At 31.0% G+C, this 16,433-nt stretch overlaps 3 protein-coding genes across 4 annotated transcripts; 2 read left to right on the plus strand and 1 right to left on the minus strand.

Annotated features, from left to right (window-relative positions):
• Nucleotides 1-4,673: 4,673 nt before the first annotated feature.
• On the plus strand, nucleotides 4,674-5,971 carry LOC111680391 (PSME3-interacting protein). The gene is made up of 4 exons (XM_023442024.2): nucleotides 4,674-4,919; nucleotides 4,995-5,093; nucleotides 5,159-5,319; nucleotides 5,442-5,971. The coding sequence occupies exons 1-4, from the start codon at nucleotides 4,823-4,825 to the stop codon at nucleotides 5,850-5,852; spliced, it is 768 nt and encodes a 255-aa protein (XP_023297792.2). The 5' UTR covers nucleotides 4,674-4,822; the 3' UTR covers nucleotides 5,853-5,971.
• LOC111680390 (nucleolar GTP-binding protein 2) lies at nucleotides 5,877-8,237 on the minus strand. The gene is made up of 2 exons (XM_023442023.2): nucleotides 7,864-8,237; nucleotides 5,877-7,800 (listed from the first exon to the last, which is right to left on the minus strand). Exons 1-2 carry the CDS (start codon nucleotides 8,071-8,073, stop codon nucleotides 5,968-5,970), a joined length of 2,043 nt encoding a protein of 680 aa, XP_023297791.2. The 5' UTR covers nucleotides 8,074-8,237; the 3' UTR covers nucleotides 5,877-5,967.
• Nucleotides 8,238-9,220: 983 nt separating this feature from the next.
• Nucleotides 9,221-16,199, plus strand: LOC111680370 (E3 ubiquitin-protein ligase SH3RF1). 2 transcript variants are annotated; one of them, XM_046954766.1, is made up of 9 exons: nucleotides 9,221-9,840; nucleotides 9,930-10,038; nucleotides 10,955-11,496; nucleotides 11,567-12,382; nucleotides 12,470-12,593; nucleotides 12,974-13,757; nucleotides 13,829-13,993; nucleotides 14,056-14,424; nucleotides 15,961-16,199. In XM_046954766.1, the coding sequence occupies exons 1-9, from the start codon at nucleotides 9,727-9,729 to the stop codon at nucleotides 16,133-16,135; spliced, it is 3,198 nt and encodes a 1,065-aa protein (XP_046810722.1). In that variant the 5' UTR covers nucleotides 9,221-9,726; the 3' UTR covers nucleotides 16,136-16,199. The 2 variants fall into 2 exon arrangements, with proteins under 2 accessions (XP_046810722.1, XP_046810721.1); XM_046954765.1 differs by having other exon boundaries at nucleotides 9,222-9,840; nucleotides 11,567-12,593.
• Nucleotides 16,200-16,433: the final 234 nt, after the last annotated feature.

Raw genomic sequence — 16,433 nt, forward strand, 5'->3', positions numbered from 1 at the left:
TCAGTTCTAGTTCAGTTCTAGTTCAGTTCTAGTTCAGTTCTAGTTCAGTTCTAGTTCAGTTCTAGTTCAGTTCTAGTTCAGTTCTAGTTCAGTTCTAGTTCAGTTCCGACATATTTAGCCCCACACACAGCGGAGAATGTTAGTAATGGGGATCTCAAATGATATCCATAATTTGAGGGTAAACACCCAGAACTTACTGGGGAATAATTGTATACATATGCATGAAAATGAATAGCATGGGGTGCAAACAAAAATTGCAGTAGTAGTTATTAGAGTTGTAATTTTTTTTCATTTATTTATAATGCAGCCATGGTAATTTTGTAAGAAACAACAAAATTGTAGCAAATGAATAAGTAATGTAAATATGTATGTATCTATGTACGTAAATTCTTAAGTAAATATGTATATACATACAATGTATACAAACATACATATTTCAATATGTGCATATATAAAAATGAGAATTTTGAACTTTAGTCGTTGGAAAAAATGTATACAAAACGTAATGAAACGGTTTTTTGCAAAGCAAAAAAAAACAACATTTAATTTTTTTTAATAGAAACTTTAAATGACTAAAGGTAAAAATAAAAGAAATATTGGAATAGTACTTAATTTAGCAGACTATAATAAAACAAAGATCATACGTATGTATGTATTTCTTAAGAATAGTGTCAGTGCCAATAATAATGTAAAATAAAATTCAATTATAAATGTACTTTTAAAAATTTCAATTTCTTCACATAACATTATGATTTAGATCAGCATTGATTTTCTATAAAAGATTTATAGTTCCCAAAAGTTAGCTTATTGCTGTTCTATAACTAACCTATTCAAATTATAAAATATATTGTATGGAATAACACAATAAATTCACAACTTTTGTGTTACCAATCTCGAACTCGACCTAATTCTAAATTATTGTAAATTTGTTTGTTTTATAAACTATTAACATACTTTTAATAAAATAAAAAGTAATTTCTTTGATTTACACAAAAATAAAAGTTAACTTAACACAAATTTAGCTTCCAAATGAAATCATCAAAATATCGATTGTTATGGATATTTTTCTTCTCAAAATCCCCCAAAAATAAAGCGTAAAATAAATTTTAAAAATATTTCTCTTTTAGTTTTGTTGTTTTCGTTTTAAGTTCAGCTTGATGTTGATTTTATTATTATCTCTCAAACCAGTTTAGCATAGAGTTTTTTTGAGAGAAACGATCATGTGTGTAAAGGCACGAAATAAGATACGTAATTAGGAATAAAATATAAATTAAAATTAAAAAAATTATGTTTTGACAAAATTTAGAAAATAAAAAAGTGTCCACATCCTCGATCAATCTATAAGAGCATTTGATTCATTTTTAAATCTTGCTCTCTTTTCTGTTAGATTTTAAACAATTTTTATTTGTTTCTTCCGTTTTTTTCTTTATATCTTCAGCAAGAGACATGATTAAATACAATCATCGTCGTTGGTTGACTGTCTGTCATTCATACAGATATTTATAAAAAAAGTAAAAAACAGAACATTGCTAATGCTTCATTAGTTTATTTCTTGATTCAGTAATTGTCGTCTGCCCAAATGTATGTCTGTCTCGTTTGTCGTAATATTTGTAGGTTCCCCCATGCATGTTTGATAGTTTGGTGCATATTTTTGTTTATATACACATTTGTATATAATTCACACTAATAACCAGGCATGGAAAATTCAATGCAGTATTTTTTTAATGCGATTTATATACCTTTTAAAAATTTTACACCTAGAAGTCAATGCATATGTTTGTAGTCAATAGTGTGGTTTATAGTCTATAGTCTAGTCTATAGTCTAGTCTATAGTCTAGTCTATAGTCTAGTCTATAGTCTAGTCTATAGTCTAGTCTATAGTCTAGTCTATAGTCTAGTCTATAGTCTAGTCTATAGTCTAGTCTATAGTCTAGTCTATAGTCTAGTCTATAGTCTAGTCTATAGTCTAGTCTATAGTCTAGTCTATAGTCTGTAGTTTAGTCTGTAGTTTAGTCTATAGTCTAGTCTCTAGTCTAGTCTCTAGTCTAGTCTCTAGTCTAGTCTCTAGTCTAGCCTCTAGTCTTGTCTCTAGTTTAATCTCTAGTCTAGTCTCTAGTCTGGTCTCTAGTCTAAAATCTAGTCTAGAATTTAGTCTAGTCTTTAGTCTAGTCTATAGTCTAGCCTTTAGTCTCGTCTTTTGTCTAGTCTCTAGTCTAGTCTCTAATCCCAAGTCTCTAGTTTTGCTACTAGTCTAGTCTCTAGTCTAGTTTCAAGCATATGGTCCAGTCTTGTATCTGGCTTAGTATACAGTCTAGCCTCTGGCTAATCTATATTCTCGTCTACAGTTTATAAAATTTACATTTCCCATGCGTGCTCCTAACTACCGACATTGTTTTAAATTCTTAGGGAGGCTTGTAATTTTAGTTTTAAATCTAAATTTTGGTTTCATTTTATTTAAGTTTTTCTTTTTTTATTTTTTTGTTCTTACTTATGAATACTTGTTTTTGTATTAAAACTTTTTTAGTTTGTTGTGTTTTTTTATTTCTCTTATTTTCTTTTGTGGTTAGCAAGTGTATTTTTTGTTTTTTTATTGAGTTTGTAGGTATAAACCAGATTTTTCAAATTCAAAACAAACACACAAATCCACATAATGAACGCACCAAGTCAACGGAAATAAAATTTAGTTAAAATTTGGTAATTTTTATTGCTATTTAATGCTAAAAAATAAATTTTTACTTATTGCAACAATTTATGCCAACAATGTGGATGACCGACCATTCTGACGGTTTTTGATTTCGCATGTCTGACGGCTCATAGAGCGAGTGCAAAACTGTGAAATTTGTGTTTCTGGAAAACTTTCTATTGAGAAAAATTTTTCTATTTTGAAGCACATTCTTTTGAGAAACGTTTATCTTTTTAGACAATTTCTTCTGCTACGTTTCTCCACAAGAATTTTTAGAAAAAAGATGATCTCTTGAAAAAAAGTTTTTTTTTAGAGGGAAATTGATTTATTAAACACAAATTTCTTGAAATTCTTGAAACGATTAGATGCTTTTTGTTTATAGGTCTATATTAAACTTATAGTCGAGCTGCATTTAGCAAATTTCAAAATATTTCAATACTTTGATTCTACGACAAAATCTGTGATTTATTTAAAGGTATTTATATTCAAATAGTGACCACTTTACTAGAACCCCAATTTTTATTACATTTCGCCAATTTATTCTGTCCAATTACAATAAACTATAAATCTGGCAACTCTTATTTGAATTAAAAAAGAATAAAGAAAAATGCAAATAAAACAATAATTTTATTTTCCAGTATAATTTAATTAATACGCACAGTTAATTAAATTGAATTAAAATAAACATACACAATCAATGTAATAAATAATGAATATTTCATTTAGCAAAATAAAGATCATTTTGATTGATTTGATTATATTTTTTAACATAAAAATCCAAAAGCAAATAAACAAACTCCGACAGACTGCCGCACCTACAATACAATTTTTCTTACTTTTCGTTTTTAAAATTTATTACTTTATTTTAATAAATATTTTGCAAAATGTTTAAATTTATTAAATCATTATAAGAAAATTACCATTTAAAGTAATAATAATCCAAATTAAGTTGGTTTGATCACTTTTTTCTCTATTAAACTAAATATTTTTCACAGGTTTTTTATTTCTTTTCTTTTAATTTTTTTCTTATGATTTTGTTAAATGTTGAACTTTCTTTATAAATTTTTATTTTTCATAATTTTTTTTAACTTTATCTTTAATACACATATGTATGTGTATTTAAACGAATACACAAAATTTCTTTCTATTCATTTACTTTTATTTAATTTACTTATTAACAATTTATTATTTTTATAAACTCTTTTTATTTCGATTTTTTTTTTTAATAAAACACCAACATCCAACAAGTGGCGGCCATATTGACTTTTTTGTATTTGCTCGCTGAGATCACTTTTTTTGTTGAATTTTTCTTTTCTTTACACGATCTTTTTCACACTCATACAAAAAAAATAAGAATATTTCACTTTATGATTTGATGTTTTTTGGCTTAACAAAGAAAATTAAACACTTTTTCTTTGTTTTATTCAATAATTCGATAATTAACTTAACGCGTACCGTTTTTGTTTATTAGTTTATTAATTATTTAATATTTTTCAATTATCAATTGGAATAAATTTTAAGCGATAATAACGTAATTAAACGAGAAACCGTAAAATGCATACCATTCACGAACGACTACTAAACGAAGACTAAACTAAGAAATAGCAACAAAAAAATAGAGGAGAAATCCAATAGGCAAATATCGTAAGAACACATAACTATTGTGATTGATGACGAACACCAAGAGCAAAACAAAACAAACAAAAAAAAATACGTTATGGCTTTGTCAACACAAAAGGGTTGTAAAAATGGGGAGTAATAAGAAAAAATGTAAGCTAATATAGTAGTTAAATAAATTAAGAATTTTTATTAAATTTTCATAATAAACTATCGTTGAAAAGTCTGATTTAGTATATTTTTATAAAACATTTCATTTTCAAGTCTAATTCTGCTACTTTATTGCATTATTAAAACATTTTTAATTAAAAACGCTTGATTGATATCACTGTTTTAATTTTTGTTTGCTTATTTTTGTTTTTCTTCGCAATGACAGCTCTAACAAATCAAAAAGAAGAAGCATCAAATGTGATTTTTGTGTTTTTATTTGAGGAAAAACCTTACAAATAAATATTTTTTTACAAAAATTTCTGAAAAAACATATAAACTATTAAGAAAACCGCATAAAATTATACCGGAAATATGAGTTCAGGTTTTGTAACTGAAACAGAAATCAATGAAGCCCGCCAGCGTAGGCAGGAAGAATGGGAAAAAGTCAGACAGCCCGATGAACCTTTAGGTGCAATTGTTTACCAAAAAAAAATTTAAATAAATTTATTTAAAACAAACTATTTTTATGTTTTTAATATTTTAGAACGTCCCGAGGAGCCGTACGATGGCCGTTCTCTATTTGAACGTTTAAAGGAGCAAAAAATGAAAAAGGACATGGAATATGAAGAGGCCCACAAATTGAGTGAGTTTTTGGAAGAGATTTTGTATTTATAAAACTTTTGTTTTATAGAGATTATGTTATTTTAGAAAATCTAATTAGAGGCTTAGACGATGACGAGGTTCAATTTTTGGAGTTGGTGGATAAGAATAAAATGGATATGGAAAAGAAACAAATGTTGGAAGAGGAACAAGAACTAAAAGATTTTCGTTCGAGAGTGGCTACTTTGCAAGAAGAATCGGTTGATAAGGTAGGAATAGAAAGTACATAATGAAAGCAAAAAATTGGCAAAATTATAGCTTCTCCCTTGTGATAGTTTATCTTTTTTAGTAATAAAGCAACAACATTTTGAATCCCTATTTTTTTATCTAGAAAATCCAAAATGACCTTAAAACCAAAATAAAACCACAAACCTCCACAACTACCACCGCACGTCTATCACAAAAATCTCTACTGGGTATTGGTATTAAACGTAAAAATGGTGAAGTCAAGTCTCCAGTAGGCGACAGCAGTAAACAAGTCAAACTAGACAACAAAGAGGAGAAACCCGCCGTTACTCAGGTGAAAGATATTAAAGATCTACCTTGCATTCAAACGGACAAACTAGACAAGGGCCAATTAAAGTGTGTAGCCATATTGCCAGGTTTAGGACCGTATAATGAATCTAGTGATTCGGAAATTAGCAGTGGCAGTGATGACGAACCTCAGGGCTGTGAGGATAATGGTAAATATGATTTGGTGGGACGTAAACATCCCAAAAAGAAACATGATCATCAGGATTAAAATGGGGGATTTTGTAGTAGTGTATTTTTTTAAGTTTTAATTGTTTATTTAATGATTAAAATTAAAATATTTAAAGAATAAGAATGAATAAAAGATAATGCTTATTGTACACATATTAATCCTTTTTCTTCTTATTACGATTACGATTCTTAACATTGGCCACTTCGTAGAAATTACTGCCCACCTTCTTGCGTTTCTGTTGGCGTTCCAAAGCTCTCTTCTGTTTGGCGGTGAGTTTTTTCTTAGCCGGCAATGCAGGTGTATTACCACCATCTGAATCCTCAGACTCTTCGATTTTATCTTCAACTCTAAATTTACCGGAGGAGGTAATGGCCACTGTTTGTTTTCTCTTGACGGCTGCCTTTTTGTGCACCACTTTTTCCAAATCCTCATCATATTCGTCTTCAGAATAGAACTCACTAGCACCATCACTAGAATCTTCATCGTCTCCCGTGGGATTGAGTAGACGGGCCTTTTTGCGCGCCGCCCTTTCCTCTTTTTGTTGAGCCAAAAGTTCCAAATCGATTTTATCCAATTCCTTGATATCATCCTGTACAAACTCAATGCCCACTTTAATTTTACGGAAATCTTGTAGCTGTTTAAATTCTCTGGCCTTCTTAACCGACTCACTAACAAAGGTGGGTGCCTCTGACTTAGCATCGTCTTCTTCTTCGCCCGTTTTACCAGCTGCTTCGGCCTTTTCAAAGGATTCTTGTGACTTTTGCTCATACTGTGATTTGGGAACTTCAAAACCTTCGGGTGCTACATAGAACGGCAATTTACCTCTTTGCCAATCATTAAGCACCATGCGGGATACCACTGTTATATCTGGTTCACCACCTCTCAAAAGTTTGCCAGTTTTCTTGGCCATTTGTTCCAGGAAATCCAAAGTAGTAGTCCAACTATCAATCTTATAGGTCTTTTTGATATATTCTGGACGCACTCTTTTCAATACAGTATCTACGTAATCCTCGGGATTAGTAACCAATTCCACTCTCACAACACCTTTTAAAACCTTTTCAGTGTCTGTTTCAGCTGATGGATACACCACACCAGGACAATCAATCAAAAAGATACGTTTCATTAACGTAATATATTGCCAGACCTTGGTTTCTCCGGCAATTGGGGCCACATTACACACCTTTTTCGATCTTAAAGCATTGATCACAGAAGATTTACCCACGTTGGGATAACCTATGAAACCCACACTGATTTGCTTTTTATCCATGTGTAACTTGCCCAGTTGACGGAAGAGGTTGATAAGAGCACCCTTACCGAAAGGATGTTGTAACGAGGCATGGAAAGCTATTGTGGGATATTCAGCACTGAGTATGGCCACCCAACGTTGTGTTACCCAAACAGGTACCAAATCTACTTTATTCAGAATAAAGAACAAATGTTTGTGGGGTTTTTCTTTGCGCAAAAATTCTTCAATGTACTTGGAACGGGTGCCCATAGGATCGCGGGCATCCAGGACTTGCAAAAGAACATCCGAGGCATCAACCACTTTGTGCAGCTCATTCCAAATACGTTTACTCTGGCCAGCAGCAAAAATCCAATCTCTTTGAGCATCTTTTTCTCCCGTATCCTCACGCACCAAATCCACATCTTTTGTGGCATCGTATTGTTCCTCTTGGGCCTCTACAGTACGACTTAATTCTTCTAAATCTCTTACTTTCAGATTTACCCTCTTCCTTTGCTTTTTGGAACCAAAAACACTTTCATAGCTTTCAGTTTCCAGCAAATGGACTCTTTGATGTTTGGAGGCTTCATTCAGCAAAGTGACTGGCAACTGGCTAGGTTTCATAATCACCTGATAGGGATCTTTAATAGCTTTGCCTATTTCATCCTGGAATTTTTGCAAGGCATTTTGGGAAATGACGCGTGAATTACTAAACCACTTGGGAGTGGGTTCCACTCTGGCCATTGTACCTGAAGCTAAGCGACCCTATTAAAAGATAGAATATAATTATTAACTTTTATATTTTTTAAATTAAAGTTAATACATTACCTGGAAGGGAGCTGGTGTAATAATTTTACCAGTACGATCTCTTTTGGCCTTGAAGTTTCTGTACATCTGCAGACGTTTAATGGTGCCCTTGGTTCTGGGATTGGCCACTCCTTTTAGACCAGATTTGGGTCTTTCAGGATTCATGGAGTGATTGGATTTATTGAATCCCTGTTTACGGGGTGCCCCCGTAGTACTTCTTACTTTCGGCATATTGTTTTTATTATTATTTTATGTGAGTAAGCAAATATAATTGTTTTTCAAAGATTTTATTTATTATTTTTTAATAATTTGTCGATTTTTCTTTATTTTTTCAAAGAAAAATCAAAATAAACACAATCCCCTAGGAGATGTGTTGTGAGAAAGGAACGTGGTTTTGATTTTTGTTATTGTAGTTGTAAAATGCATATGTCAAAGAGTGGAGAGAATTTTATTTACTAATAAAAAATGAGCGAGTGTAGAGTTTTGCCCAGAGTTGTATATGATTAACCCTTATATGTACAAACGAAGGAATTTGCTTTTGTAGGTTACGTTAGGTCTTCGGGTATCAATTAACAATTTTTTACCTTCAACAATATTTTTTAATGTATTTTAAATAATGCCTTCTTCATGGTAATAATTGGCGTATTTGTAGAAAATGTATGTTATGTGGAGAAATTTTTGGGCATGTGGGATTTTCGTTATTTACTGTATTTACTAGGGTTCTATAGTTGAAACGAAAAGTTCGACTTTTTCCGACTTTTTCGACTTTATCCGACTTTTTCGACTTTTTTCGATTTTGTTCGACTTTTTTGACTTTTTCCGAGTTTTTCTGACTTTCCGACTTTTTTCGACTATTTTCGACTTATCGACTTTTTTCGACTTATCGTCTTTTTTCGACTTATCGACTTTTTCCGACTTTTCGACATTTTTCCACTTTTCGACATATTTCGACTTTTGACTTTTTTCGACTTTTTGACTTTTTTCGACTATTTTCGACTTTTTCCTACTTTTTACGATTTTTCGACTTTTTTCGAATTTTATTAAGAAAGTCGACTTTTCGATTTTTTTTACAGACGATAGTCGAGTTATCGACTTTTTTGGACCAAATAGTCGACTTCTTTGACAAAAAGTAGATTGTTCAATTATTCGAAAGTCGATTTATAGAACCCTTGCATATACTTAAAAGGCTACTCTGGCAACATATACACTTTTTGAAATAAGTTAGAATTTTTGTTGTTTTTGTAGAATTTTATTCACCTTATTATTCCATCATGCTATCAACTGTCAAATGTTTTGAAAACAAACTGCAACTCTACAATTTCTTACACTGAACATACTTCAGGCAGACATTCCATTAGTTTCAACTGAAACAACTACTTGTGTACTTTGTACACATTTTTTCACAATAAGAATTTTACGAGAAAATTCAGCTACATATTGATGAAGTTTTTCCAAAAATAATTAGTAGCAAGTGTTAAAAAATAAAATTTAATATAAATACACATACATTAATAACAAATAATAAAAGAAAATCAATAGAGATTTTGAAAAACTAAAAAGTGCATATAAATTTGTTTGTTGTATTTTTAAAATATTGATAATATGATGTAGTATGTGGTTAGTTTATAGTGTGCGGGGGGGTCAATAAAGTAAGAGGGGCTTAATTTTTGTTGCTATATGAACAAACAACGACGACGACTCTTGCGGAACTTCTTACAAATACAACCAACCAACTTGTTCACGGGAATGGAATGTTGTTTTGGACGAAATAAGACGTACTTGAATTTATAAAGAAATATGTTAATGAAGTTTTATAATAGTTAAGTGAAACAAAAGAATGAAATAAAAAATATTAAAATTTATTAAATAATATACAAAAGAAAAATGGATGAACATACTTTAAATGATTTATTAGAATGTTCCGTGTGTTTGGAACGTTTGGATACCTCTTCAAAAGTTTTACCCTGTCAACATACATTCTGTCGCAAATGTTTGGAGGTGAGTTTGTGGTGTTTCTATTTTGTGTGTTTGTGTGCGTGTTAAATGATGAAATTAATTAAAAATTGAAATTATAATGTATTTTAAAGGTTATTTATGCTAGCCGCCAGGAATTGAGGTGTCCAGAATGTCGTATTCTGGTTGAAACTAAAATTGATGATCTGCCACCTAATGTCTTATTGATGAGAATTTTAGAAGGTAAGTTTTCGTTCAGCCGCCAATGGTTGAAAAAAAAGAGCAGCCTACATGTTACATGTATATGTATCTAATACATAGATACGATTAAACAAATCTAAGAAATGTTTAAATATTTTATTAAGAGATGCGATTGCACCGGCATAAAAGAAAACAATATAGGGAAATTAGTGTTCGTTAAATTTGTATTCCAAGATTGAGAGCTTTAAATTGTAGATCATATTTTTAACATTAGAAGGAACAAAAGGAAACATGCCCAAAAACCCAACCCACTTAAATGAATTATTTGTTTATAAAAAGTTTCTTTTCTGTTAAGGTGTAAATATTTAACTTTAGTTTTTATTGCTTTTGCTATCTAATTCTTAAAAGAGGGAGGCAGTGCTTATTTAGAATGTAAATACTTCTTTTAATTTTTCTTTAAAACAACCCACATAATCTTTAAACAAGTGCATAATTTAAAAAAAAAATACATTTTATTTTAACATACAAGAGTTTTATAACTGGTTTAAATAAAAAATTATTTATAAAACTCTGCAAATTGTTTACATCCCTCATAACTAATGTATGAATGAAGGCTGCATACACCTAAATGTTAAAATTTTCTGATAATTATAGTTTTATACACTTTTTTTTTATAATCGCTGCATAAGAAGTGATAAAAGTGAAAACCATTTCCCTACATTTTGTCTTTTATAAATCAAAATGTAAATAAAAAATTTTAACATTTTTTTATTTGTTTAACAATTTGTTTGTTGCTTTTTGTACGTAATGTTTATTTAACATTTAGATCTAGATTTTTAATGTTTATTTAACTGGTTTGCTGGTTAAGAAATAAACTATTTTGTAAAAGATAAATTAATAAAACTAATCCTAAACATTTTTATTTATTTATCTCTTTATTTACTTTTCTTTTTTTAAGGCATGAAAAATGCAGCAAGTAAACAGCACAGTATTATCAATGAAATAACAAAAGAAACAAATGAGAAAAAGGAAACGTTACGACTACTTACTACTGCTACTACAAGTGGTGGTGCTGGTATTCCTGCAACCGTAACAGCTGGTTTAAATTCAAATATTTCAAATGAGGAACGTATGAGACAACAAATTCAACAGCAACAGCTTAAACAAAGGCAACAACAAATTTTACAATTTCAACAGCAAATACAACAGCAACATCATTTGCATGCAACACAAAATCAAGCCACGATAACACATCATCAACAGCCAACATCACAACAGCAACAATTGTCGGCAACACAGCAGCCACAATCGCAACAAAATCAAACAAGACGTTGTATTGTACCTCATGCCTATGCTTTATATGATTTTGATTCTAACGAATCTAATGATTTAAAATTCAAAAAGGGAGATTTAATTTTGTTAAAACGTAAAATCGATAGCAATTGGTATGTGGGACAATTAAAAGGAGCTGAAGGAAATTTTCCTATTAACTATGTACAGGTAAATGTTATTACATATTTGTTTAAATAAACAAGAGTATTTTTTTATTTTTCTATTTTATTAATTACAGATTGTAGTACCTTTGCCTACATCACAATGTGTGGCATTGTATGATTTCAAAATGGGTCCCAATGAAGAAGAAGGTTGTTTAACATTTAAAAAAGGCACAGTGATACAAGTTTTACGTCGCGTCGACCATAATTGGGCAGAAGGTAGAATAGGCTCTTCGATAGGCATATTTCCTATAGCATTTGTGGAATTAAATCAATTAGCTAAACAATTACTAGACGGTTTTGTTTTAAACTCAACTGCCACACAACAGCAGCAGCCCTCAAATACACATAATGGTCCGCAAAATACTAATAACGATGCACGTCATTTGCCACCATTGCCGCCAATCATTGATCCTACTCTAAACACTAATACTGGCGATTCTACCACTTCCTCCTCAACGGTATCTTCAAACACTAATACCGCTTCTTCCTCCTCAAATTCTTCGACTACTACAAGTCCTACGGCAGCAGCAGCATCAGTAAATCCTACAAATTCCTCAAACAGTGCAAGTTTTCATTCTATGCCCAATAGTCCGCAATCTTCTAAGTCTTCTACGCCCCAACATTCTAGTACGAACACTTCGACAAATCCCACAAATTCCGTGCGTATGCGTAATAATGATTTAAAGCACAAAAGACATTCCCTTAATGCTTTATTGAGTAATGGTAGCACTGCCTTAAGTATTATGCAAACGAATCGTCATTCTGCTGAGATTTTAAGTGTACCAAATGATTTCGATAATGAACCCACCAGTAGTACTATGTCCACTTCTGCTGCTGGTCAAACTATAGCGGCTAGAGAACAACAGGTTCATAGTTCTAATATACCTTCCGTTAGTAATACACATTCTTCACAAATTGCTCAAAAAGAAATACCAACTAGTACTACATCTACTTCCTCTTCCTCTACTTTACAACAGGCTTCACGTCATAATGTTTTGAAAACATGCGTTCAACAGAATATGCCGCCATCGTTGCCCTGGGGTTATTTGGCTTTGTATCCCTATAAGCCGAGAAAAGCTGATGAATTGGAATTGAAGAAAGGTAAGAGTAAAAAGATAGATACATAAATAGATAGATTGAAAGATAGATAGATAGATAGATAGATAGATAGATAGATAGATAGATAGATAGATAGATAGATAGATAGATAGATAGATAGATAGATAGATAGATAGATAGATAGATAGATAGATAGATAGATAGATAGATAGATAGATAGATAGAAAGATAGATATATAGATAGATAGATAGATAGATAGATAGATAGATGGAAAGATAGATAGATAGATAGATAGATAGATAGATAGATAGATAGATAGATAGATAGATAGATAGATATATAGATAGGTGTATTAACATGAAATTAACAACATCGATTGGAATACAAAAAATAGAATAATTTATTTAACTTATTATCTTAGGCTGCGTTTATATGGTAACAGAACGTTGTTTAGATGGTTGGTTTAAAGGTAAAAATTGGAAAGATATTAGTGGTGTCTTTCCCGGAAACTATGTAACACCCTTAAGAGCTAGAGATCAACAGCAATTAATGCATAGCTGGAAATTGATACCACCTTCCGCCACAATGCAATCTAATTATCAATCAGCATCAAATCTAAGCCATCAAGCTGCTCCAACTATAAACACCACAGGAGGTCATGCAACACCACAACAGCAGCAACAACTATCACCCAGTTATCCATCATCAATGCGTAATGATTTGGAAAACATAAATGCTCGCTTAACATTGGCAAATCTTACACCACATCAAGCCATGCCACCGGATTTGCCACCACGTTATATGGCCATTAGTCCGACTCCTAATAATGTAACCAACAGTAATAATATAACCCTGACTTCTAAGGAAAATCGTGATAAAGAAGCACAAAAGGAAAAGCCAACATCCACAGGTTGTATATCAACTTCATCGTCATCATCTTCTTCACAGTCTACTGCATCATCAGCCTCGGCAGGTCTTAAAAAGTTTTTAACTCACATTAAGTCCAGATCGAAATCTCCCAGTGCAGCTGTAGCAGCAGCAGCTGTTGCAGCCTCAGTAGCCAGTATTCAAACAAATGTTATAACACAATCACACAATAATTCTCCGAATCAGATTCAACAACATAATATGAAAAATAATGCTTCAAGCCTGCAAACTCAAATGACAAATATGAGTTCGTCCTCCTTAACACCGGTTCATGTGCGGTAAGCATTAAAAAATTACATTTTTTTCCTAAGCACCGTAAAACTTAAAATAATTATCTTGTTTCTTACAGTTCTGGCTCTTGTCCCAGTCAACTTTTACAAAACTTACCCACTGATGTGCACCTTAATGAAAATAACAAAAGTTCCACAACGAACAATTCTCAACAATCTTCACCTCAAAACCAATATGGTTCGCATCGTATTAAAGGTCCTAAAGAGAGAGCTTCTTTGGAGAAGTAATACTTTTTATTAGTTAGTTTCTATTTATGTTTATTAATATTTTTTCGTAAAATTTCAGCACACGTCCCACAATTGATTCAACTTTACGTAGTATTTACGCCAACCACATTCAACAGCAATCTGCTCTAATGGCCTCCAATAAATGTGGCCAACAGTATCAGCAGCAACCACATCAGTTACCTTTACCGACAAATTCAAATCCCAACTTAAATAATTCGGGAATTGCCATACATCATCGAAAATCTCATTCTCTTGATGCCTCGAATATTCTACAATCATCTCCTATAACACCAACTACAAGTACCTTTTCCAATAACGGTGCTGGTAGTGGTGTTGCAAATTTAAAGACATCTCCTCAATGTAATATAAATGCCGCGGCTATACATGCTAGTGCTACAACGAAATCAACACAAAATATGAGTGAAAGGTGAGTAAGATAGATAGATAGATAGATATATAGAGAGATATATATATAGATAGATAGATAGATAGATAGATAGATAGATAGATAGATAGATAGATAGATAGATAGATAGATAGATAGATAGATAGATAGATAGATAGATAGATAAATTTCAGCACACGTCCCACAATTGATTCAACTTTACGTAGTATTTACGCCAACCACATTCAACAGCAATCTGCTCTAATGGCCTCCAATAAATGTGGCCAACAGTATCAGCAGCAACCACATCAGTTACCTTTACCGACAAATTCAAATCCCAACTTAAATAATTCGGGAATTGCCATACATCATCGAAAATCTCATTCTCTTGATGCCTCGAATATTCTACAATCATCTCCTATAACACCAACTACAAGTACCTTTTCCAATAACGGTGCTGGTAGTGGTGTTGCAAATTTAAAGACATCTCCTCAATGTAATATAAATGCCGCGGCTATACATGCTAGTGCTACAACGAAATCAACACAAAATATGAGTGAAAGGTGAGTAAGATAGATAGATAGATAGATATATAGAGAGATATATATATAGATAGATAGATAGATAGATAGATAGATAGATAGATAGATAGATAGATAGATAGATAGATAGATAGATAGATAGATAGATAGATAGATAGATAGATAGATAGATAGATAGATATATAGATAGATAGATAGATAGATAGATAGATAGATAGATAGATAGATAGATAGATAGATAGATAGATATATAGATATATAGATAGATAGATAGATAGATAGATAGATAGATAGATAGATAGATAGATAGATAGATAGATAGATAGATAGATAGATAGATAGATAGATAGATAGATAGAAAGATAGATAGATAGATAGATAGATAGATAGATAGATAGATAGATAGATAGATAGATAGATAGATAGATAGATAGATAGATAGATAGATAGATAGATAGATAGATAGATAGATAGATAGATAGATAGATAGATAGATAGATAGATAGATAGATAGATAGATAGATAGATAGATAGGTAGATAGGTAGAGAGATAGATTGATAGATAGATAGATAGATAGATAGATAGATAGATAGATAGATAGATAGATAGATAGATAGATAGATAGATAGATAGATAGATAGATAGATAGATAGATAGATAGATAGATAGATAGATAGATAGATAGATAGATTGATAGATAGATAGATAGATAGATAGATAGATAGATAGATAGATAGATAGATAGATAGATAGATAGGTATATAGATAGATAGATAGATAGATAGATAGATAGATAGATAGATAGATAGATAGATAGATAGATAGATAGATAGATAGATAGATAGATAGATAGATAGATAGATAGATAGATAGATAGATAGATAGATAGATAGATAGATAGGTATATTCAGTTAATTAGATTCAGATAAATTCATATTGTTCATATAAATTGATATATATCGATATAGATTCAAATTGAATTAGGCCAATACATTTAGATTTATTTTACTTCAATTATTTTCTATTTGTTTTCAGTCGTTTTCGCTGTGTAGTTCCTTACCCGCCCAACAGTGATGTTGAATTGGAACTACAAGTCGGTGACATTATATTTGTGTACCGCAAACAAAAAAATGGTTGGTATAAAGGTACCAATTCACGAACATATAAGACTGGTTTATTTCCTGCTTCATTTGTTGAACCCGATTTATAAATTAAAACATAAAAAAAATACTAAAAAATAATAATTTAAAAGACTTGTAACACTGTAAGTTTAATTCAAATTTAATTTTTTTTCCTAGGTTATTTCTTTAAAAATAATGTTAAACGTTTATTTTATAAAACATATCACGTATCATTTTAATTATTTTTATTAAGAATTATTCTAATATTTCGAACAAAATTTGTTTACGTTATATACATATATTTTTTTGGATTTTTTTTTCTCAAACTGCCATTATTAAAAATTCTTAATTTATACTTTTTAAACGCTGGTCGATTGAAAGTTAAAT

Source organism: Lucilia cuprina, chromosome 6 (assembly GCF_022045245.1).
Source record: "Lucilia cuprina isolate Lc7/37 chromosome 6, ASM2204524v1, whole genome shotgun sequence".
Lineage (NCBI taxonomy): Eukaryota > Metazoa > Arthropoda > Insecta > Diptera > Calliphoridae > Lucilia > Lucilia cuprina.